Source organism: Epinephelus fuscoguttatus, linkage group LG17 (genome assembly GCF_011397635.1).
Source record: "Epinephelus fuscoguttatus linkage group LG17, E.fuscoguttatus.final_Chr_v1".
Taxonomy (NCBI): Eukaryota; Metazoa; Chordata; class Actinopteri; order Perciformes; family Serranidae; genus Epinephelus; species Epinephelus fuscoguttatus.
In genome coordinates this window covers 11,210,845-11,236,664 of record NC_064768.1, presented here as the reverse complement: position 1 = coordinate 11,236,664, position 25,820 = coordinate 11,210,845, and the positions used below count along the sequence as shown (strand labels likewise).

The 25,820-nt window shown below is 40.6% G+C and overlaps 1 protein-coding gene across 2 annotated transcripts in view; it reads left to right on the top strand.

Moving 5' to 3' along the window:
• The window catches only part of shisa7b (shisa family member 7), a 57,680-nt gene that overhangs the window by 21,308 nt on the left and 10,552 nt on the right, over positions 1 to 25,820 (top strand). Inside the window, exons 3-8 of one of the 2 annotated variants that reach the window (XM_049602859.1) lie at positions 5,955 to 9,203; positions 13,982 to 14,224; positions 14,926 to 15,042; positions 16,578 to 16,723; positions 18,990 to 19,058; positions 23,790 to 24,032. In XM_049602859.1, coding sequence (XP_049458816.1) covers positions 8,791 to 9,203; positions 13,982 to 14,224; positions 14,926 to 15,042; positions 16,578 to 16,723; positions 18,990 to 19,058; positions 23,790 to 24,032 — 1,231 coding nt within the window. In that variant the 5' untranslated portion in view covers positions 5,955 to 8,790. The remainder of the gene's footprint in view (positions 1 to 5,954; positions 9,204 to 13,981; positions 14,225 to 14,925; positions 15,043 to 16,577; positions 16,724 to 18,989; positions 19,059 to 23,789; positions 24,033 to 25,820) is intronic. The other variant, XM_049602860.1, reaches the window with a different exon arrangement.

The window sequence follows — 25,820 nt, the reverse complement described above, 5'->3', positions numbered from 1 at the left end:
GGGGTCTACATTAAAAGCAATGACTTTGAGGGTGCAAAAGATGTGGCATGTGTACGGCCCCTAACACAACGCTATGTTTTCATTGACTGAAGACAAAAGTTTTGATCTGCCACTGTTAAATGTGCTGTGTGTCCTTCATCTGCCACTGTTTCTCAGGGTCTTTTTTCTTTTGTAAGTTCTTCCCTTTATGTCCTACAATTTTCTGGACTTAAAGTGGCCTTTTTTCAGCCCAACTTGACCAGTCATTATAACCATAAATAGCCCAAATCATAGATATTTGTGTGGTGTTGGTTGTCTTTGTCTCATGCCAGCCATCTGGACAGCACATTGATGTATGATGTCATATGCAAAGAACCTATCACAGTAATCATGTTATCTCAATTATCTTGTTATCAAAATTGTTGGAAGCCAAAATCATGATTCAAAGTAAAACTCCCCCTTAGGATTAATAAAGTGCTCCTTTCGTCCATCTATCAGCTGGCAATATTCTGGAAGTGTATGTAAACTTGCAGGAAATAACCTAAGAAATAAAACAGTAGTTTTAATGTCATTTGCTTATGTTGTGTTATAACTGGTTTGACCCACATGCACAAGCAGCAATATCCTCTAATAAATACAACCAAAACTAAACAAAAATCCCCTTACTTTGACTTCCTGCAGGACCGTATAAAAACAAAAATAAAACCAGCCAATAAAGTGTCACAGTCTCCACCCCTCACTTCCTGTTTTAATTGGAGAGTTAGAAAGAGAAATGCACTCAAAGTGCAACTTTAAATGTATTCATTTCAGGTTGCATTTTGGTTAACTATTCACTGAGAATTTGAATAAGCTGTGTGCATTTTTATTGGCTGTTCAATTTGTGTTTAACTCGTCAAAGGGTCCTTAATTTGTATTTTCTGAAACAGCCAGCCCAGGTTTAAAAAAATCAATTGACTCAAGTGTTTGTCTATTTGTGTGCACATATGTTTGCAGTTGGATTATCTTTATTTATTTTTATAGAATGAATGCACTCATTGCCTCGAAAGCCAGTGGAAGTTTAGCTGTTTGTCAGTGGGGGCTTCTTAATCACAACATCTGAGGAAGCGGGTCGGGAAAAGCCTCGGAGGGTCGAGACATGCTGACGTGAAGCCAGGCTGTCACGGCAGCAGAGAGAACTGGGCTATTTAGGTTACTGTGATTCAGGAAATAAGTTACCGTCAACTCTTCAACCCTGGGATCAGAACATCCTGTTCTCATTTATCTGTGTCCTCCACTTACACTCATCATGGTCCTGTTTTCTGTTATTTACCACTTTATGATTGTTGTCTCCCTTTGTCATGTTTTTCTGATCAGCCTCTGATGTCCTGTTACATGTTTGGTCTTTGATGCTTCTGTCAGGTGCAGTTAGGTCATTGTTAGACCTGTATGTCAGGCTTTCATCATGGAGGCTATTGATGATGTGAGCATTATGGAGGGTCTTCCCTGAAAACAAAAGCACTCTTAGAAACCTGAAATTATTATTATTATTATTATTATTATTATTATTATCACCACTATAGTGTTTTAAACTAAGTCACTCAAAGTTCATTCTTAGTAACATGTAATGCCTGTATTCTGAGTGGCTCTCCTTTATCAGTCTGGTAATACAATCCATTATTGTCCATGATATGTTTCAATACAACCAAATCATTCAGCAGCAAAGGATTTTATCAACTGCTAAAGCTCATACAGGAAGTGATGCACAGTTTAATGCATTAAAATGAGCTAATTTCAACAAAAACACAAAGCTTAACAGAAAACTTTACTTGACGTGACATTTTGCCCGATTGTAGATAAATTCTTAATCTAATATCAGGATACATTCCAACATATATTCATCTTTTTGTTTTTTGTTTTTTAAAACAATGTTTTAATGGGGTTTTCAATTATAAAATATATTACATATAAATAAAATGGTCAGTTTTTATCAAATGAAAAGGCAAACTAGGAAAAGAAAACAAAAGAAAACTTAAACAGAGGTGAGTAAACAATGTTACAGTGGTGAAGAGTGATCTTGAAGTAAACATGGGCTACTACACTTTATAATCATAATTCAGTTGCCCCGCCCCCCACTCCAGTCTTTGTTTCAAAAAGTCCATGAAGCTCCCCCAGATATATATAAACGCTGCCAGCTTTCCTGTAGTAATATATGTCGGCTTTTTCATAGCAACATGTTGATAAATCCGTAATATACTGATTCATACTTGTTTTGTTCACATCTTTCCATTTTATAGCTATTACTCTTTTAGCTTGTAAGAGACATAAGTCTATTAGTGCATGGCCACTCTTCTTAGTAATAAAATCTCTTTGGATAAATACCCAAAATGCACAGCTTTTGCTGACAAGGGATTTCTAAATTTGCTATCTGGCTAACCATGCCAGGAACCTCCTTCCAAAAACTTCTGACCACATTACACTCCCACAAGAAGTGAAAGAGTGTTCCTTCAGCATTGTTTCATTTGAAGCATGTGTCTGGCATATTGGAATTAAATTTGTGTAGTTTTGATGGTGATAGTGTTGTTACAATCCAATTGTATTGTTGCAAGTCGTGTTTTAATTGTTTGTGTTTAGCCTTCAGGCGTGCCTCAGACCTTTTCTCTCATGAGATTTCCTGAGGACAATGCTAAACGTTATATACAGTACATACAGTACTGTAGACCAGTGGTTCGCAACTGGTGGGTCATGGGTCCATTCTGAGTGGACTGCAGGTGACTCACAAACACATTAATTTTGTAATAAACACACTTGCTGGATTAGTGTGTAACAGACAGGTTCTTGACAGAGATGGCAAACTAGCTCGATGACATGGCCAAACGCTAGTAGGACGGTGAATATTATAAACTGTGTGGACCTAGAATTAATAACTAAGGACAAATCTGGATCCCTTGGCTGGACCAGTTGGGAACCACTGCTGTAGACCATACTTGCATACATATATGTATTAAATATGAGTAAGAAAAGATACAATTTACACAAAAAATTCTGGTGTTGTGAGAGTTGTGAGAGAGTTCCAAGGGCTGACACCTTCTGGTTGGTTGGTCAATACGCAGTATGTCCAACCAAATTATCATTAGTTGGATGCTGGTGTTACCTTACTGGTTCCAGGACCTGGAATTTTGAACCAGTACCCAACAGTACCTTTATTTTGGTACTTTACTTTCCCTTTAATGACAAAAATGTAATTTTTGAACAAGCTATAGAGCGATGTAGTAGACTAAAAGGCAAGACTACTCCCCTGCTCTTCTCTAATTACACAGAGTTAATCGTCTGGGTCTGTCTGCTTGTGGGTGCTTGTATGTGTGTCTGCTAGTCTAGCAGTGATACTAAGCTGTTGCTAAGATAATTCAGAAAAGAAAATAGTTGTAGTGCAATTGTACTAATAGTAGTACTTGCGTAGCAGATCGGCGTATTGGCTTGCTGGAAAGCTGATGGAGCAGCCACGGAACATGGGGCTTTGGGTGCGGCGTTCACACGCAGATGTGCTCTCAGGTACTGAAATTTTGCAGCAGTAGATTTAACATGAATTGGTACTCAGTAGTGCCAGTGTAATTTGGACAGTACCCAACCCTAGTGCTCCCGAGTCCCATTGCAATGCTTCCCTCCGGAAAAAAAACATCGTTTTGGTGGACACACAGTGCTACCAGGAAGAGTGCACTGTGGCCGATTCATTTAATCTAGAGATAACGTGCAGATTTTCTCCCCCATTGACCAACCGTTTGGTTTAAGAGAGAGTAGGATTTCCGTCGACCAAGATTTTCTTTTGTTGACTGCAGCCCTAATTTTTTCCTGACAGCAGTGTTATATTGAACCCCTCCCATCCCTGATGCTGCAGGCCTCATTCTGTAAACAGAGCACGTACACACACACACACACACACACACACATCTGTGGTCTCTCTTTCCTCTGTCCTTCTGTCAGATGAATCCATATGGCAGCTGTCATGTCGCCTGCTCTCTTTTTATCAAAGTCAGATCACGGCGGTTCCCATCTCCTCTGTCAGCTGATGTTTTATATATGCGCGTGTGTGTGTGTGTTGTAGGAACTAGTATGTGCTGTACGTCCTTCAGCTAAAGCAGAATTTCAGGTTTAATCAAGCATTAAAGAAGCTGTACTGAAAGCGGCTCAAGGCAACAATAGTATTACATAAAATTACCCCTGACCTCGCAGCCGAAATCACAGACTTTCTGTACCAGTGTCCTTCATATTAGGTGGTGTGTGTGTGTGTGTGTGTGTGTGTGTGTGTGTGTGTGTGTGTGTGTGTGTATAATTGTGTGTTAGTGTGTGTTTACTTCTCAGAAGAGGAAGTGACCCAGCTAAATTTCTTAGCAACATCTAAAGCAACATTAAATTGTTGTCCTCATTGACCTGCTTGGTTTTCTGTGCAGTAAAACATCAGAGTTGCTGCAGTATGAATGAGCAGTGTGCAGTTTAATGACATCACATCACAAGAATTCTGGGTATTGGAGTTAGACGTGTCCAAGTAGTTGTCTCTTGCTGCCATTTTGAGGTACAAATGTGTTTAGTTACACAGTGAAGTCATATATCAAGCTGCAATACTGACTCACATCAAAGACTCAGTAACATATTTTTTGTTACCTCAGTAACAGAACTATTAAATGCTAAGTTCAAGTGACATGAAACAAAACATATCCATCTGCTCCCTGAAAATAATTTAAAATTTTAGGCAGATATCTGGAAAAGGCCAAAAAAAAAAGTCAGAACTTGCAGCTCTCCCCTCTAAGCCCGTCCCACCAGATGACCACTGGCACATGCTGGTGCTTCATACAGTAACCCTGTGTTTCCCATACATCACTTTGTTTAATCTTATGTCATTGTTGAGTTGCATGCAGTGCATTCAATCAGCCCCTCCTTGACCACTCTCTCTTTCTGTTTATCAGGCCACAAATGAGACAAGATTTAGCTACTATACTAACCCTCCACCTCACTACCTGCCACTGTGAACTGCTTCCCCAGGAGAAGAGCTAGCAGCAGCTCAGGGGATGGATAAAATCAGCCTGCAGAATTCCCCTATTGCCAGGTGTCACAGAGGGCTGGTGGCTAGCTGCAATCCTCGGTCTTACCTGTGTAACAGCAGCAACAGAAAGTTTGCTGATCTGGCGGGGAGTTGAGGCTGTTCGTTCCCCCTGAGCTGGGGTTTCCACTAGCTAGATTTGGGTTGTTGTTGCCACTGACTGGGAGTGTGTCTCTGGAGCTTTTTCCTGCTGTCCTCCCGGCAAGGTGGTCTGTAGTGGCGGGGAGTTTGGCGGAGGACACACTGCGATTCGAGGCTGTAACTAATGTTAGCTACATAAAGGTGGACTGTTTTGTTTATTTGCTATCAGAATCTCTTTCTTTTTGATGAGTTTGTCTTTCTTTCTAGGTTGAATGACACTGTGGGCAGTTGCTGCCAATGCAGGATTTTCCGCCATTGAATCAGACTTTTACTGGAGGGGCGTGCATGCAACAGCCAATGAGAATGCCCTCTCTCTGAAAGGACCTGTGATTGGCCCAAGTCTTTTGTCACAGGCCAAAATTTCTAAAGCCTGAAAACAGAACCAAGAGCAGATGCAGAAGTCTAGATTTCTCTCAGTCCACTTGAATTACAATATGTTCAAAGATTATTATGGGATTTTTGCCCAATGACGCCACAGTATAACTGCGTACCTCAGGTTTACCATAAATTTATGCACCAACATATTAGACATGAGTTCAGATTGAGTTCAAATGCTATTTTATCAAGAAGTTTTGATATTATCATATTACAGAAATGAACTCTTGTCTGTTTGAGAAGAGGTGGAAACAAACTAACCTGATAATTTGAATTTAATGGGGTTAAAAGATACCAGGGATTGCAGATTCTTTTTTAACAAACCTTTACATCAACATCTACTCCACTAAATGCATCCTTACAAACATGTTGTGTTCTTCTCTTTCAGTGTGAAAACTGATGAACAAGTGGATGTGGACCTGTGAGAGAAAGAAACAACTTGAAGAAGAACAGGCAGAAGCCACTTTGGATTGCAACAGGACCGTCCTCCTGCACCACATGGAGGATGTTTAGGGGCTGCTCAGCTGCTTTCAAAGCCGAGGCTCCTCTCTAACTGTTCCTGCTTCCCTTTCCACTATTTTTACTTTCTTGTTATCGTTTGGATTCAAGGCTACAGACCTTGCCCCTTCTCGTCCGCTGTTTGTTCTAAGCAAGACCAAAACCAGGTGCCAAACTGACTGTGTCAAGAGAAGAAGCAAAAAATCTACAAAACTAACCACCATAAGAATTTTAGTAATTCAGCTTTGAAAACCTGATTTAGTAAATAGAGTACAGCTTTATTTCTTTCCCAATCAACAAAAACATTACAACACCCTAGATCCCATTTAAGTCATATTTAATCTCAACAAATTCATCTCAGCACATTTTAACAAACTTTATATCCATTGTCTTCTGTCAGTGTTTGCATAGCTGCTGCTCTTAATGCTGAAACTGAGAGACGATGATCAGTGCATTATTGGTTCAAAGTGCTTTATAAACAGATTCTCTGGCTTGTAGTTGTGTGTTGCAGAAGAAGCGCGTGGTACGCAGTGATAACTGCTCTGACGCCGTCTGAACACTTTAAGGCTTCGGCAGGATGGCGTTTGACTGACGGGCAACACAAGCCTCCTCTAACCTGATAAATACAGGCTCCACCGCTGCCGCCGCTGCTGCTGCTATCTCAAAGGCTCGGAGATATACCGTCATCTCAGTCCGCGCTGTGAAACACTGTTGACACTTTGCCTATCTCCTTCTTCCAGTTGCTTATAAGAGAGAGGCCTCTCGCTCTTTGTCGTTTTCTGTTTCTTCCACACGTGGCGCTCGATTACACTGAACAACCTGAAAGCCCCCCCTTTATCTAATCCCAGTGACCTCTTCAACTTTTTTGCATTCTTCCTTTTATTCTACTAAACAAACATGCAATTTAAAACCTGTCACTGTATTAACATTTATTGGTCAAGTTTGTAAGAACATAACCTAAAGCCATACTGAACACCAGCCATACAAATTGTCATGTACAATACACCTCACAATGTTTAGGATCCCTCCAACAAAGTGATCTTTAAACACATCAGTGCACATTCAGGGAGTCAATGAGGAAACTGTTCTTGAGAAGAATCCTAAAATTTCATATGTTTGGATTAAAGAACAGCTTTGTGAGTTTTTTTTTTTTTTTCTACCCGTGTCTTAGGATTGAACTAAATCTGTGAGCCGGTGGCCTGCGGTGTCAAGCGTGGCAGTGATCGCAAGTTCCCGTCGTCGCCCCCGTGTCCCTCTGCGTTGACGGATGAATCCAGACATTTTCATGTCTGTTCTGTGGGCAGAACCTCGCTGCCCTGCTAGAACCGGGCCCAAGCCCTCCTTCGTTCTCTTCTGTTGGGCCAAGCTAAATTCAGAGCAAAGACACTCACACAAGAGTATCAAACGCACATAGATCCTCGCGTTTTTTTTTGTTGTTGTTGTTGTTGTTCCCCCCCCGTGAATTTTCGTCAGCAGTTTCCTACTCTTGAACACTCTGTTGTGAATGCCTTGACATGCTCATTTATTGGACTGTCCACCAGTAGTTGTTGGAAGGACTTTGATGCTGCTTAATGTTGATTTTGCAGCTTTATTAGTCAAACTCACTGTCCGCAACTTCTAAATCCACTGTTCTACTGTACTTTAAACCAAAATCTCAAGCATATTGACCTTTACCAATTCTCTTCCTCTAAATCTTTTGAAGGGAAGAGTTTGTTTATTGGCAAACTGTGAACATGATGTAAAGAAAAACAAATTTAAGTCACAGCTTGTGCCAAATTCAGAGTTCCTCTCAGCTTTGCCACTAAACAAAGCGGAGATCCCTGAAGCTGCCAGCACTGTTGTTTACACACACGAGACACACACTGCTCGGATATTTGATTTGATTTGATTTAAAAAAAAAAAAAAAAAAACCAACAATGCATTTTTCCATGTATGATTTTACATAACGGTTATCCACGCAGGACAACAAGTGCCAAACTCTGAACAAGAAAACACCCAACATCTGTTAAAGCTCAACAAGTGGAAAAAATAAAGTTTACATACAACGCTAAATGTTTACAGACTACATTTTCCATTGCAGTTTCTTATGTGAATCGTAACTTCCGTGCCATAAACAACTCCCAAGAAAACTTGTCAGTAGGAGAAATAAGAGACTCTTTTGTGGATGGGTTATTATAATTAAAGAGTTTACAGTTTTCTCATTTTGTTTACAGAAAATGTAAAAAAATTACTGCCTATTTTAAAGATTTTGGCCAACAGACTGTAAAATTGTCAACCGCCAGACCAAAATTAAATATCCGACACCTGCTGCCATAAAACAGACACATTATTCTATATTTATAATCAGTTTTCATTTAAATCGATTATTTCAGAACTACAGCCATTTCACAGGCAGTTCGTATAGGGCCTAAAAACTCTGAAAGACCTCAATGTTTACAAAAGCTGCTTAACTGAAGGATTTGTACACAGGAAGAAATGTTTACACTAAGCTGAAAGAGTGAAATGCCAAACACATTCATGATACATCGCTTGAACTGAGTGAAACTCCAAGAGAGACCCTTTGCTTCTGTGCAGTGTGTGCAGAACCAAAAAGGATCAGACTTTTCATACAAAACAGTTTTTATAAGTCAAGAAGCCGCCATCTTTGACGAGGACGCTGACAATTCACAGAAAGAGCTGTGTATGTGACTTTTTTTTTAACAACGGCTCAAGAACTTTGTGATAAAATGATGAAACGTACAACTTTAAGAGGGATGTTTTGCTTGTCCCTCCTGCTTTTCTCCTGCCTCGCTGTCTCCACGGTAACCATCACCACGGAGCGACGTGCTGTTGACAGCGATGTCAGGATTCTGACCGGCGGCAGTAGCTCCACTGCAGCCGATAAAAGGAGCACCACCTTGTTCCTCCTGACTGGCTACAAGCCACCACTGCCGCCGCTGAAGGCCGGGGCCAAAGTGGCGCCAAAAGCGGCCGAGGTGGAGGATGGAGACGATCCACCAGTTATGGCCGAGCTCCCTCCAAAGCCCCTCCCTCAGACCATGTTGCCAAGGAATGTGACAGCCGACGCCCTGAAGCCTCCGCTCGGTGCGGCCCAGGTGGCTCCACCGCCCAGACAGCTGGTGGATGTGGACGTGTGCAGGTACAGCTACAAAACTATTTCCTGTTGAGTTGTGTGATATTATGAGGTTATTTTTTCTGGCTATTAATTTACTTTTTTATTTATTTTTCAGAAAATCAGAGCTTTTTTTTTTTTTCTTCTTTTTGAGTACTATAACCCCGATTCCCAAAAAGTTGGGACGCTTTGTAAACCTAAATGAAAACAGTATGCAATTATTTGCACATCTTTTTTGACCTATATTCAATTGAATACAGTACAAAGACAAGATATTTGGTGTTTAAACTGATACAGTTTTTTGGTTTTTGTAAATATGCATTTTTTCTGAATTTGATGCCTGAAATATGTTCCAGAAAAATTGGAACAGGAGCAACAAAAGACTGGGAAAGTTGTGGGACACTCAACAAACATCTGTTTTAAACATTCCACAGATAGACAGGTTCATCGGTAACAAATGAAGATAGACAGGATGATCTATAACAAATGATAGTATCATGACTGGGTATGAAAGGGACATCCTTGCAAGGCACAACCAGGGATGGTCACTTTGTGAAAAACTATGTGGGCAAATAGTTTGAGAACCTTTGTCAACGCTGAATTGCAAGATATTTAGGGATTTCACAATCTACAATCTATAATATCATCAAATGATTCAGGGAATCCACACTTCAAATTGTTTTGGGAAGTCATGGACGTAATGTCCTCCGGCTAAAGAGGAAAAGGATCATCCAGACTGTTACCAGCACAAAGTTCAAATGCCAGTATCTGTGATGATATGACGATGTGTTAGTGCCCATGGCAGACCTGCCAACCTGTATGCATTTTGCGTACCAGGCACGCATTTTGACATCAAAGTACGCTGGTACGATTCGATGCTCTAAAAGTACACATACGTACGCGCATTTCGCCGGTTTCAGTGTATTTGTCTAAGCAAGATGTCACTCAAGTTGATACCCGGTGAATATAGGCGCGTAAGCGGAACAAAAAGATTTCGGCCAATCAGATTGCTGCATATCCCCCCCCCAGCCCCCCCCCCCCCCCCATCCACGGCTGACTAAGAAAGATGCGCTTGATTCAGTTCCATCCAGTTACAGACAATGCACTGTCGCCCTCACCGTCAAGATAGATAAGCCCTCTTCGCCCACACCTCTGGGTAGTCCTCAGTGATGACTCTATCAATTCAGACAACGCTGACAGGTAAAATGATGTAAGAAATGCAAAAATTGAGAGCTTTGAGAGCTTCTGTCTGTAAGCAGTTAGCTTTAGCTTGTGTCTATTTGAGCTAGCTTCTGTCTTAGCAGTTAGCTTCTGTCTGTGAACAGTTAACTACAGTCTCATAGCAGTCAGCTTTTGTCTGTTAGCAGTTAGCTCTTATTAGCTCCTCACTGTCAGCTCAGACCGGAGTTACCGTGTGTTCAGTCCGGTAGACGGTATCACCTTCTCACGCCCGTTTAAGAAATCTTACTCCACTGCCGAGTCCTTTTTTATTTATTTTTTTACGCCCTCTAGTGTGTTCACTTGTGTGTGTGTGTGTGTGTGTGTGTGTGTGTGTGCGGGCACATGTGTGCGCGCGCCCAACGGGGCCAAACTCCGCCGTGCGCGATACAGAGAGCAGGGGAGGATTGTAAATGCGCGATCATGTAGAGAATTTAATAAAAGGACAAGGTATAGACCTGTTCTATAGGAAAGGTTACCTTAAGTGACTTCTTTGTGAACTGGCATTATATAGAAAATAAAATTAAATAAAATTAACTTGACCTTCAGGGGGGGGCGGGGCCCCCCTAATAAAATGGTAGGGCAAACACTGAAGTAAATAGTGTCAAAGTCGCCTGTCGTCGATACATTGCTGGTGAGAATTGTACCAAGGTAAGCAAATTGCGGACAAGCATGTGAGCATGTGTTGCACATTATGAAGCACAAAATACGACAACGGAGACCCTCGACTGTTGAGTAACTGAAGTCGTAGATCAAGCAAGAATGGGAAAGAATTTCAGTTTAAAAACTTAAACAGTTAGTGTCCTCAGTTCCCAAACACTTACTGAGTGTTGTTAAAAGGAAAGGTGATGTCACACAGTGGTTAACATGCTCCTGTCCCAACATTTTTGAAACGTGTTGCAGGCATCAAATTCAGAACGAGTGTATATTAACAAAAATATACAGGCTAAATAATATAAAATAAAGGTTAGATAATCAGTTTGACCATTTAATATCTTTGTACTGTATTCAACTGAATTCAGGTCATTCTGTTTTTATTTACGTTTTACACAATGTCCCAACTTGTAGGGAATAGGGAATGTAAAAGGCAGATTAAAACCAATTAAAATATAGTACTAGATGCTTTTGAAATTCAGCATTTAAAAAACACCATTGCAAAGCAAGAGTCCTTTTACTCGACGATTTGTTGTTGTTGGCAACAAATTTTAGGTTCAAGGGGTCATAAATTCCAGGTGAAAACTAGTTCAGATCCAGGTTGCTCCCTTGAGAAAAACTGTATATAAAGTCACCTGTGGTTCCCAGCAGAGGGGCTACGTCTTCTTTATAGCACGCAGTTACTGCCATTTGTGTGATGGGTTGATCACACTGGATGCCATAAAGAACGAGGCGCATCATGATTCTTTTCCTTCTGCAGCAGCTCTGATCTTCATCTCACTGGAGCTTTATATTTTTTGCACTGAGAGGCGTCCGGCTGTTGCCAGGCAACATGTAATCAGCTCTACATCAGATGTGTGCTGGCCAACCACACACACACACACACACACACACACACACACACACACACACACACCACAGCTATCAGCAGCTACGTTCAGGCGATCTTAAGCAGCAATAACAGCACAGTAACATTACATAAAGCTCCTCTACTTGATGTTTCTTTAAATGTCATTTTTGTCTGTAAGATGACATCATAGCTCCGGCTGCTCAGTAATTAGAGCTATTAGTCGTTCATGCATTTTTGGTGGCACCCTGCCCTCTTCAAATTTGGAGAAACATCCATGGTGATGCAGAGCGTTTATCTGCTCAGTCCTCAAACAAGACAAGACACACTGAGTGACGTAAACGGAGGGCACTGAGGGCCCCATTTAAATGATGTATAGAGTATGGTCTCAAGTGTATTTAGGGCGTGTCCAGTTCTGGTTAAATGTCTGCTGGTTAAATGTAATGGGTCAAAGTAAGACACAAGGGGCAAATGGGTTGTATTTAGTCCCTTAATTAGTCATAGGTATGTTGTGGGTGTTACATAAAGTCAACCAACTACAATCTCTGGGCCCATTGCTGTTTATATAGTGGATTTGGCAAATTGGAAAACCGACTGGTTTTCCGATAAGAGTAACCCAGTATGAGCAGTGATGTCATTGCAGCAAATATCAGGGACACTTAAGCAGCAAAACCAAAAACTGTATAGACTTGACAGAGGAAACAGAAATAAACTTTTTACTTGTGAAATAATCAATGCTGCTTTGCTGCAACTCTGCTCTGCTCTCTGCTACGTTCACATTTTACAGAATGTAGTTAAAGGGGAAAACCACACAAATTCAAAAATTTATTAGTTATTTTCATGGCCTGGGAAGGTTCAATCAATATTTGTGCTACTCTCCGTCAAAGCCAGAAACAAGAGAGGTACGTCTGAAACTTATGTGATGTCACAGGGTATAAAATCTGGAGCTGGTCCATGGACAATGAATGGGAGCCTGATTTTGTAGACCCACATTATGTTTTTCTTTTTAATACCCAAATGAGATTTATTCTAACAGAAAATGTAGCCATATAGTCAGAACATTCCCCTGAGTGCTCTCAGTGTCATCTATAACATCTTTCACCAGTCATTGTTTATGGAGCAGCTCCAGACTTTATACCACTACAACATTTAAGATTTGAGTTTTAGCACTCTAGCTTTTAGATTTGAAAGAGAAATGAAAATGGGTGTATTTCCCCTTCAGTATTTTTCTCATTAGTGATATATCACCCATAACAAGCAGAGTGTAAGTGTGTTGTGAACCTGCCTGTGTAGGCACATCTTACTATCTGAATAATGAACCCTTTAAATAGCAGTAAAATACTGTGTCATTCTGACCTTAGACTATGTTTTTGTTTGTCAGTGGCATATCCATGGTTGAACAGATGGGCACAAGTACTTACTGTTTAGCTGTTTGAGTTTTTTGTGGGTTTGTGAAAGCAGTGCCGGCAGAACTCTTCATGAGTTCATTGTTTTTCCTGTTTTTTTGTGGTCATAGGGTAGATGATTGATGTATCAATCCAATCAAAGCTATCAGATGAGATCGATGGATGAGAGGAGCAGCTGCTGCAGAGGCAAACTTTTAGACCCAGTACAATGAACAGTTAAGTTCCACTTTCACTGCGCCTGCTGTTCTTCTGCTTCGTCTGGTCACAAACTGCGCTCTGCCCCCTGAGAGTGTAGAGCAATTAATAATCAAATGGTATACATTCCAGCAGTGCTCCTAATGAACAGTCCAGCTCCAAAAATAGAAAATAAAAACATAGCGTCAGATGTTTTCGTCTTAGCAGGCTGCAAGAAAATAAATGAATGTGTGGGGAAACCCTGAATCAGGGTAAAAGTAATGGGCTTGGATCAAAAATGGCCATGAGAAAATGTGCATTAGCTCATTGCAAAACTGTCTCTGGTAGACACTGAATCAGTGAGGATTAATTTTTTTTACTAAAAGAAACTGCTGCTCATGATGGGAGGTGCCAAGTAACCCAGACCAGGTTTCAAGTTCTTAGAATAATCCTAAATGTGACTAAGACATGAAGTTCTTGTGAACCATATCCACTTTGTTCCACAGGGGTTATTTTGACGTGATGGGGCACTTTGACAGCACGTTCAACTGCTCCAAGGGCAGCTACATCTACTGCTGCGGAACCTGCCACTACCGGTTCTGCTGCGAACACCAGAGGAACCGACTGGACCAGAACTCCTGCCACAACTACAACACCCCCGTCTGGGCTGAGCCGCAGGCCCCCATCACTGTGCCCCCGGGGAACAAGCCTGACCCAGACTTCGAGACGCTCCAGCAGCACAACAGCAGGTCAGAGTCTGAACTTGTTTGTCACTGCTATCAGTAATTAAAGGCCATTTTAAGGAAAAGTACAATATGTGGTCATTATCTTGTAAACAGAAACAAAAAAAAGTTGTATAATGTAATTTTTTATCTTTTTATTTGAAAGAAAGGAAAAGATACTTAATTTCCTGTTCTGTATTTTAGCTACCTGCAATTATATATTTATATTCTTGTGGAAAATACAGACCACAATGCCCCACATTTTAGGATTACCAAAAGTAGAAATATTACAAGTAATACAAGTAGCAATCAGAAAATGCAATAGTAGTATTTGTTGTTGTAAACTGCACTCTTATACATTTTTGATTTCCCAACTGTACATCAGAAGTTAACAGCATCTTACTTAATACAGTACCAAATTAGACTTGATTACATGATTCATCCTCCAAAAGTCTTTGTGCTTTTTCTACCACCCACTCTTATTTGCCTCTGCTATATAGTATAAATGCAAAAAATTACAGTATGAAAACCCTCCAGACTGGAAAACGTAGTCATAGAAATAGATGAGAAATGTTACACCATCAAGGCAGAAACAAATGACATGCAAAAAAAAAGGAATTTAAGGAAATACGATAACAAGCATAAATAACTTAAAAGGTAAAACTTTTAAACGTTTTCATCCACTGTTGTGCTAAATGAGGTAATGTTGTGTTTTTCTCTGGACACAGTACGGCCTATGTGATCGGAGGTGTGATCTCCTTCACACTGGTGGTGGCTGTGGGTGTCAGGATCGCCTTCAGCAAGGTGGCACGTCGACCCCGCAACAGGGACATCAACATGCCCAGGTGAGACCACGGGACAGGCAGGGTGAAGGCTTCACTGACTGTTAGTGATGTTGTAGGCAAAACAGAGAACATCGAGGTGAGACTGGAGAAGAGCCAATATCAGACAGGACGTGAGATGATGTGAGAAGCTTGGTGGACAAACATGGAAACTGTAACATTGCTGGCTTTGTCTGTTTCCTATTAAATGCCTTTCAAACATACGTAGGTCTCTACGTATGTTCATTAATGTATGGGGATGAGTTTGCCTTTGCTTTTGCTGAAATACACTTACCTTGTCCTGTCTCAAAACCGCGTACATAAAGAATATAAGCATCAGCAATGGGCATTTTAGGTAATTTCCATATTCCAGTATTTGCGTTAAATTATTAAAGAGTTCTTGAGTACTTGAAAAAAAAGGTCGCACGCAAGAATAGGAATGTAAACTTGCCAACAATAGAAAACTGTTTAAAATTTATAAAACAGCCAGGCTTCAATTAGCGTCAGGAATCCAAAAATTCACAGCTAACGTACGAAAAATCAGCAAACTTTCTGTTGCTGCTGTCACACAGGTAGGATGCAAGCCCACCCACTGTGGCCGGGACAGTCAGTAATTTTGGGCTCTCTCCAATATACAACTTTTTTTCCTAAAAACTGGCAGTTCTAATGTGCAGATGGCAGGAATTTTAAAGGACTGAATCAAAAGGGAAAGAAAAGCTGCAAAACAGCTTGGTTTGCAGTGGTTTCTGCGTCCCCAGCAGTGGAAGAGTTGTGCGTAACAAAGAGCGGTGACCATCACCTGCATGTCGTATTGCCTGATCTAACAGTAACAGTAACCGCAGAAAATAAACATTGACACTCTCTGATAACTGGAGACAGCTACTGATAGCTACAGGGGAAAACAAAGGCGCTATCCTCTTTCTGTTTTGGTTGCACAATGGTTGACGTACTTGCTTTGTGTCCATAAATGGAACCTTTATTTTCTGGGAGATCATACCTGGTGGCAGACAAAATTGCATAGTGACAGCGAGGCTTATAGGGAATCAGCCTTTACGCAGATGTTATTATTCTACAGCCATAATGATTTATTAAACCAAAAAAACTTTTAAACTCTGAACTAGGCAGAGTCTCAGTAACACAGGTGTCTGCTGATTTCATGCTGACATAGTGGCAGCACATCCATTTTTCTACTGAAAGTGCACATACAGAAGAATAATGTTTCTACTGTGTTGAATAATAGTAGGCAAGAAGGGAATTTCAAGAAATTTGAGATCCAGGAATTAGACAAAAAATAAACTGGCAGCTAACTGGAGTGTTGACGAAAAGGTCAGTTTGATTGATTTGAAGGATTGATGTGAATTTGTGACTTAGAAATGATAAAAAAAATAACAACTGTACAAACAGTGAAGTGTGGGTTTTGGAGTTGGCTCAATAAATTGCTTCCTCCATATTCATATTCTTTTTCTCCTCACCTCTGCCTCTCTGCCTCTCCCTGACCTTTTGTCTTTCCCCTCACCCTCTCTTCTCCTCATCCCTCCATCTGCCCTCTGCTGTGTCAGATCACTGGTGGATATCTTACGTCACCAGTCGAGCCCGGTGCAGCAGGGAGAGAGGAACAACACGACAGTGTTGACGACCACCACCTCAGATGGACGAACATCCAAAACCCTCTACACCCCCATCCTGCAGAGCAAAGACAACCGCAGTAAGTGACTTCATGTTAAAACACCAAAATTTAAACAAAAGTAAAACATATTAATTACACACATTAGTCATCATGTTCAGATGAAATTAAGTGTCATGTCACCAATGACATGGATTGTGCTTTTTTTATAGTATAGTGACATAACACTTCAGCTGGAATATGATTGTTGTGATCTCAGTGCGCCTTTGTTTGACAGTAAAGCAACATGAAATAATGTCGTATAATCCTTTTAAATTCATATACTGTGTATTTATCTTCATATATTCTGTCTAGAAGGGAATAGCGCTAAATCTAAATTCATACAGCATTGTACCTACAACAATCTTGTTAGTATATATGTATGAATGTAAACAAATCAGTTCATTTAGTTATTGTGGTGAAATTAATATTAGTTCTGAACACAAAAATGCTCTCTAACACCTGGCATGACACTGATGACGACAATGATGAAGTGTTTGATGACCTCAGTGCTCTCTCAGTACCAGATCAGTTCAAAAAACTGTTGTTAGTTAAGTTAGTTAGTTAGTTAGTTAGTTAGTAATACAAAGACATGGGAGAACAAGGCCCAGGATGAAAAAGCCTGAGTAATCCTGAAACACTTGGCCAGAAAAAAAGTCTCTGTAAGCATTTAAATGTTGAAATGCACTGGAAATCTTTACATTTTCTCATGCGTGGGCTGTTTTTAACAGTTGGCATCAGAGATGAGTGTTTTTCACAGTATTTATTTTACATATTATCCTAGCTACATCTAAAGATTTATGCTTTAAAGGTTTAGCACTTTTTTGTGTGGTAATCAAGGCTTTGACAGTTTCTACAAGACAAAGTCAGCAAGTCTTTAATTTTCTCCTTCTTATGCGCCTCCGGCTGCCCACTCCCGGCAGCTCTGTGTTGTTTCTGACGAGACAGAAATGAGTGTTGGTGAACGTGTTTGTTTTCTTGTACTGTACCAATTCACACAATTACAGTCTAAACACACAAAAATAACACACATTTCTCTCTTTACTGCTCTGTCTCTCTCACTGCTTCCACTGTCTCTCACCTCTCAGAGAACAAGCTCTGTCCTTCCAGACTCTCCAGGATTGTGCTGAGTTGGTTTGGGATTTTTTTGCAGAACTTAAAGGGTTTCAGCAATGAGAAATCACACTTAATGAGAATGTGACTTAAGTACAAAAAAATGCTGGACTCATAGTCAGAGGTTGTGTTAGACTTAGGCATGTTAAAAATTCCATCATAATCTTATATTACCTGTCATTTTAAATTTAGGTGCTGTTGGCTGATAAACACCATCAGCATTACCTGCTTGTCCTTAATCCTCCACTGCATCAATCTCTCTTTTTTCTATTTTTTAGGCTGTGGAGCTTCGGTAATGTGCGTAATTAACAGCCGATGTTTGATGTTTCGAATGTTGAGGTGTTGAAAGTGACTTCTTCAGTTTTTTTATTTAAAAATGGTAAAATCTTATCTTGATTGTAAAGATGTAAAGCATCTTGATTCACTCGGCCTGTCTTTGCCCTGCTCTCACTCTGTTTATCATGAGACTGCTACAGGAGTGTGAGCTTATGAGAGTCCACTTGGACACACACGGTGACAGGGCTAAGTGTTAGCAACACAAAGCCAACCTTACCTCACTGTTAATAACTAATATAACAATAGAATCGAGCAGTCAAGGTGTTGTTGTGACTTTGTTGGGACTGTTAACGACTCGATGTTTTATGTTAGCTGCTGATGCTGTGTTAAATTGTGCAGACATTAAACTGACCAGACCTACTTTTTTCACCTCGTTTATCAATGGTGTCACAAATATTGGGCTTTTAATAGAAACTTTGGACACTCAGCTATTTTGCCATTTTGCAATGGTGTGTAGCAAAATTTCTTGACTTTAAAATTGTAAAGTGATTTGTTTAAGATATTGTGTTTTTTCATAATATTCAAACAACAAACAGATTGAATGAACGCTGAATAATTTAAACTTCTAATGGAGGATAAAACATTTTTTAATCTCCTCTCTAGATCTGCTGAAGGCATGAAAAGACATGATGTTTATCAGCAGTTTGAGTTTATTGTTGAAATGTGTGTCAGTAAAGTAAAACTATCTAAAGAAAGAAAAGCCAATTCCTGGTGGGACTGTCTGTCTCTACCCTGTCTCTATCTTTCTGTCCCTCTCTGTCCTGTCTCTGTCTCTACTGACACAAATGCTTACTCGACACATGGCTCTGTGTCTCTGGAGTGGTTGTCCATCAGTTTGTCGGCTCTGCTCTCTTTGCAGCTGGGAACTTGCCCCACCATTTTAACCAGCAGGGGTCTGCCTCCAGCCCCAAACACTCTGCTACCATCGGTAAGCCTTGTGGTCAGCAGCACGGTCCAGCACAGGCGGCGAACGAGCCGCCGGCCGGATCCACGGCCTCACTACCACACTGTCTGTCTGTCTTGTTGTTGGTATGACGGCCTGTTGTCCTGCACTCTTACAACAGCTGTGCCGCCTTCAACACTGCTTTGTTTCAAACATTTATGTGTATCTGGTTGTGTTGACAGTGACACATCTTTGATAAGAGTGTGAGCTAAAAGTTGTCTGGCCTGCCCTCTGCTTAATGCAAGCCTGTCCTCCCCTTCACCACCACCCACTTACTACCACAAGCCTGCTTCCAAATGTGCTTCTTCTTCTTCCTCTTCTCCTTTCTGTGTAGCAGTGATGTGCGACTGTGCTTACAGCTGACACTACATATTACAGGAGGTCTGGGCTTAAGCGAGGTCACTGCACTTTACCTGACTCTGTTTTCCCAGGCTTTGCACCAAGAAAACAAGAAAGCAATGCTAGCACGAGTGATTAATCTCCCAGCAAATGCTGTTGCAGTTGTTCTCAGGAAATAAATCGAGATGTCATTGTCAAATCATCACTCATAAAGGCTGATTTGGTGCATCTAACATGGCTGCTACAGAAGACTCAATAAGGTTGCTGTGGCAAAGAGAACACGCATGATTTTCACTGAACTTTTTAAGTTGTTTCAATGCCAATTATTCCAAACCATTACACCCACACATGTCCCTCAGGAGATGAGTTACACAAGAAGGCAACAGTGAAGAATAAAAGTTACAGTACAAATTAGTTTAGATTGTGATTTTATGTGTGCTGTGAGCAAAGATTGTCAACCAGAAAGTCAAGATGCCTATATTTAAAAGATTTGTAACTGTTAAACAGTTTAGAAGTAGTGCTTTGATTCTTTCTAAAGTTACAAATAATGTTTTTTGTAGTGCTGTTTTTGCTGAAGGGTTCGCTTTTAATACGGGGTGATAGACAGAATTAAATGGCAAGGAGGTTGTTTAAAATGTATTTAAAGTCTTTGACATTTTAAAAGAATGCTTGGCCCACAAAATAATATAATAATAATAATATTAATACATTTTATTTGTACAGCACTTATCTAAACAAGGTTACAAAGTCCTTCACAAAGTGCATGAAAATAAAACAACACAATATTCTAAACAAAAATGTTCCGAGCTAAGAAAAATAGTGTGTACAGAGGTAAGAAAAGAACAAAAGGAAATAAAACACAAAAATTACAAATCAGAAAATACAAATCATGGAAAAGCTTTCCTGTAGAAATGGGTAATGTGCTAGCCAGCCTAATCTCCACAGGAAGAGAATTCCAGAGCCTCGGGGCCTTAATGGCAAAGGCCCGGTCACCTTTAGTTACCAACCTCAAACAAAGGATGACTAGTGGGGGTAGACTTGAGGAACTCAGGTCATGACTTGGAGCATAAGTAGTTAGAAGCTAACTTAGTTAGAAGCACTTTTGATGGTATTGAAAATCATAGCGTCAGGATTTCAAAACACCCTGGTTTACTGTAATACTGTGATTCCACCCAAACCTACTCAGTGCATCATGCATGCATTTTCGCTAAAATGTTACAATTTTGAGCATTTCCGCTTACCCATAGCGTGCCCTGAGCATGCGCATATGAGCTCCACTTGAGCCTGGTCGATGCATGAGACTGTTTGTAATGACTTGTTTTAAATTGGAATGTTTTAGTAAAAATGCACGTTTGGGAATTACTGAGCATACGACTGGATAAATGAGGCTTGGATCATACAGCATGAGTTGTGTGACACTTTATAAACTCATGTTTTGATACACTTTTTCCGTCATTATTTTAATTCATGAAGAATGTTTGCCTTTTTGGATTCTCCATTCACTGTGGAGGCATGTGCAAAAAAAAAATTCTTCATGAATTTAATGTAACTAGCGGTGAGTAATTGATTAACAAATTACATTTAATGTAATTTGTTAATCAATAAAGAAAGTAAAGAAACATTGTCAGTGTTTTCGGTGTATGTGCATAATCAATACCATGAACCTTCACGATTCTATTTCACTTGTTTGCCAATCCCGTCATGAAAGTTTTAGTTATAAAGTTGAAAACTTGAATCTATTATTCGTCCTTCAGTTCCATCCTCACTCTTCCTGTGTTAGGTAATGCCAGTTTCTCCTGGGAGGATACAAGAGCAGAACACTTCAACTCTCTGAGTCAGATACTGTGCAGCACATTGAACAAAGTTCATCTTTCTATGACACCATTATCAAACCTCTCTGTCAGCCATCGTAGGTGTTACAAAAAAATCTATTTCCTTGCACTCTTAGAAATGACTTGGCTGATTCTGTGTCATAGTACACTTCAATATGTGATGCCTATATTTGAGGGTGCTCCGACCAGGATTTTTGGGGCAGATCACCGGAAGCAATATCGGATAAACTAAAAGAGAGATGCCAGGGATCAACACTGTTGTGGAATTGTCATTTTCCCATTATCAGTGATACAGATCACTACAGCTCATGTCAGGGCAGTGAACAGTTTGCAACCCTGCATTAGTTTGCTCAATTACAAAGTATAATTCATGTATTGCTAACAGCATACGTGGTTTGGATTTTTACAACAATGGTTCTACTCTGCCATAATGTCTGCACTGAGAATACTGAACTAGTTTCTTCTTAATTGGGCTGCGGAAAACCAAAGGAAATGTTGATTCACTAATATTCTACCTACTCCTTAACCAGTTGATTGATTGATGGGGGAAAAAATCTGAACATTATGTCTAGACTAACTAAATCGGCCAAAGTGCACTGAGTGCGCTCTACCTGGTGTTGTGCGTCCACCAAAGCTTGAGGCCAGTGTTCCAATGGGACTCTGAAACGCCGGGTATTTACACTATGCTACAAACATCGCCAGTGTGACAAGGAGCTGAGCGGCTGTTCTGCTCTGAGCGCTGCACTTTTGGTGTTTTTTCTGGTAGCAGAGATTTAAAAAATGTTGAACTTTGGGTAAAACGCTACACTTGTCACTGTCACTTTGCTATGGAATCACAGTAGGGTTGGGACACAAAATATACCACAAAGACCAACTGTCTGGTGATCTCAGCTGCCACCTTATGTAGGTTACTGTTGTTAAATGCGGTGGTGTTGTGTACATAACTTCTCACTTCAACTTCAAAAATCAACTGTTCCTTGTCCATTACGGAGCTCACAAAGTGAGAGGCAGGAATAAATAGAAACAGGGTGCATGACAAAAGCTCAGCTCAAAACGTCAGCACTGCGGCGCTCGCAGCCGGCTAGAACGTCCCAGTAAAAAACAATGCAGTCAATCTTATGCTCTCAGTTTGGACACAGTGTTGGAGCAAATAAAACAAAAACAAATAAATAATGATTTTAAGTACTGTCCTTTTAAAGACAGTAACTGTCTTCAGAATACCACCAATTTTAACTGTAACTATACTGGATTACAGTCACTCATATTTTGTACTTTAAATAGCATTAAATGACAGCCAACAAAACTAAAATTAAGTCTGATTCTAAAATGAGTTGTACAACTCAAAGGTCAGGTCAGAAGCAGGTTCAAGTCTTAGTGCATGCCCATATTAAGATCATATATTGGCTGATGAATCGGAGCACCCATATTCATTTATTCTACATGTTTAGATCTCACAGCTAGCATTGCTTTTTTCTCCCACTGTGTGTGTGTAACTGGGTGACACTTAACAGAGACATTATTGGCCATTATTGCCCATTACTGTCAATGGTCAATGACCAGTATATGTCCAGCAGTAATCTTAACAAGATCGCAGCTCATAACCATTACCACCCTGAACGCACTCACATCGATTGTGTCTCAAAGACAGGAAACGACAGCAAATGGCCAATTGTCCAGACTTGCCTAATTTTTTATTGCTGCTTCATATTTTCACATTTTGAACCCTTTTTTTTTAAACACCTGCTGCTGTCACTCAGCAATTAATGAAGTCTCCCCTGTTCTCTCTGTGTAAATCTCCCCAGTGATTGAAGATGATGCAACAGTAGGCAGCATGTGATCTCAGCTGTCCCTTTTAGCTCATTGTTCCTATTTAAATGTGCAGAACCTACACATGTGAGGTCACCGCTGAGTGTTCCTACATGTTGGGTCATTAAGAGTGCCGTCTGTTTGCTGTTTGGAAAACATGAATGTACTCATATACTGTATGATGTAACTGATATACATGTTGCAAAACAGACACCCATGCCCCTCCCCCATACTGCTAATCTTACATAAGGCAGATCATTTTTATGTGTATTGATCAATGTGCTGCTTTTGCACTTTGCATAAATGTGAATGTGTGTGTATGTAGAATCCCCTCCTGATGCTATCAGTGTATTTCTATGTATTTACATGTGGCTGATATGTTTGTGTTGGAGCCCCAGATGAACAGTACCGAGTTGTATTTATAGATGGTCGCCATGGAGCTCGGAGGCACTTCCTGTGTTTGCTGATTATTAACCAGCCTGTATCTTCTTCTTCTGCCCGTTTCTTCTTTTTTTTCCATTTCTGTCTATTTCTTTGAATTTCTCCCTTTCTTATCTCTTTCTCATCTCATCTCTTCTCTTCCTCTCCTCTCGCATGCTTCTTCTTGTCGTTTCTTTTTTTTCTATTCTCCCTTGTGCTCTGTTTATTTTCCTCCCTCATCCTTCTCACTTCTCTACCCTCTCGTCCCTCTTTCACCCTCTTTCTTCTGTTCTCTTCGTTATACTCTCCCTCTGTCCAGAGCGCGGACCACGTATGAACAACACCTCCCAGCTCCCCTCTGGACCCACCCTGCTCTCAGGTAGCAGTAAAGGTCCTGGCGGCGGTGGCATCAGTGGCAGCAGCATCATCGGTGGAGGCATGAGACACAACAGCAGCCACCCGTCCTTCTCCCACTCCTTCCACAACCTCGCCCAGCTGCCGCCATCCTATGAGGCAGCCATGAAACCTGAGCTCAACCGCTACAGCTCCCTGAAGAGGCTGGGTAAGCTGGGGGGGGAGATGAAGGGATGAAAACAGAGGAGAGGGAATGAGGGGAACTGGAGGAAAGGTGGAGAAAAATGGGACTAATTGATTATTCAGGACCACTGAGAGCTTTCAGATGATGCAACACATCAGCTAGCAGCCACACTGGAAGTGTCAGTTGTGTTCAGAGCTCTAACTTTGTTCACCACTGAACCAAATTGTCCTGAAATAAATCATCATCAATAAATCATCTCACTTTTTAGAGAACATTTTCACATACAATTTCACTGATTTATTCATATCACATGCAGCAATTTATAAATCAATATTTATTTTATTGTAATATGTTTAAACTTTATGTTTCTACTTTCTTACTTTTTGCACAGAAATAGAAATAGCTGCCATGTCAGCACATCTGATAATTAGTTAATGACCACATCAAACCTCCACATGGACATACAGCTTGCACGCCTGTGTCTTTATTAGAGTGACTTAGTGATGATCACCCGCATGCACATGATCAATGATGATGAACATACATATAAATATAAATGCATCACAAAAAAAGCATATTGTCAATAGTTTTCGAGACCCCAAACTTTGACAAATCATGTTTTCAGGGGAGCTCATGTCTCATTAAGAGGAACCAAGCTCCCCCTGGCTCCCCTGTAGTTCGAGCCCCGCTTGCAGCCTAACAAACATTTTTTTAGCATTCGGGCCAAATTGATCCTGTTAAACAGATATCTGCATGTGTGTGCAGAACCTGTAGGCAACAAGACACGATTATGGCATCAGAAGCATTTTGGGTTTTGTTTGTAGTGTGAGTAGTATTGAGCAATCACTTTTGAGCGTCAACAGTCTTTGTAGAGAGCAAAAGAGGCAGAATACATCGGCTGAAATGCAATTTCAGAACCTATCGGCTATCATCTGATGACTAGTTAGCTTTTTATTTAGTTGTTTTTCATTTGTCTGCATTAATAATATACAGAAATCTGTTATTAGAGATTGTCCGAAATGACTAGTGCATAGAAGAGGAAGTCACGGCCCAGATATCTGCTTGCTACACTGGATCCACCCGAAATACTTCCCGCTGTCCCCAGAGGCTTTGTCATCGTCAGACCAAAAGCGAATCGGTTCTGAGATTGGGTCCAAATTAACAAACCACACCGTGCCCAAAAAAGTAAATTTGTCTCTTCTGCTGGAGCTGTGGAAGAATGAGCAGGTGGTGTAAGTCATATATTTAGTTACGTTGAGGGAAAACTCAGAGTGTTTGGAACATACTGAACAGAAAATGTGATTCAACAGCAGAGAGGTTAATTATACTCAAGAAAAAGTTCCTTCTTGTTTGGAAAACCTTTTAATTGTAAGACAGTATTTGATCATTAAAAAGACAGGTGTTCTGTGGAGGGTTCCTTGAAAGGCGTCCTCCAGCGACTTAGTGTTGCACTTCCACAGTAAACAGATTTTAAGGATCAGAGGTCAAGATATTCTGACTTTTAATCCGTGGTGTGGGTCAAGCTCCAAAAACACTGGATCCTACTTTTCCCATAATTCAGCTTGATAGCATCTTTCATCAGGCAAACATCTGATGAACATCAGACAAATACACTATGAGCCAGTTATTCTCAAATAAACTGGTCCCTTCCCACCCCACACCTTTCTCTCCAGGTATTTCTCTGTTTGTGTGCGGGTCAGTTAGACCTTCACACAGCTGATTCTCTAGTGAACCTCCATTAGAGCAGCGGGCAGACATGGCCGCCAGGAGATTTATGACTCAGCTGCAAAAAAACACAAATAATCATCTCAG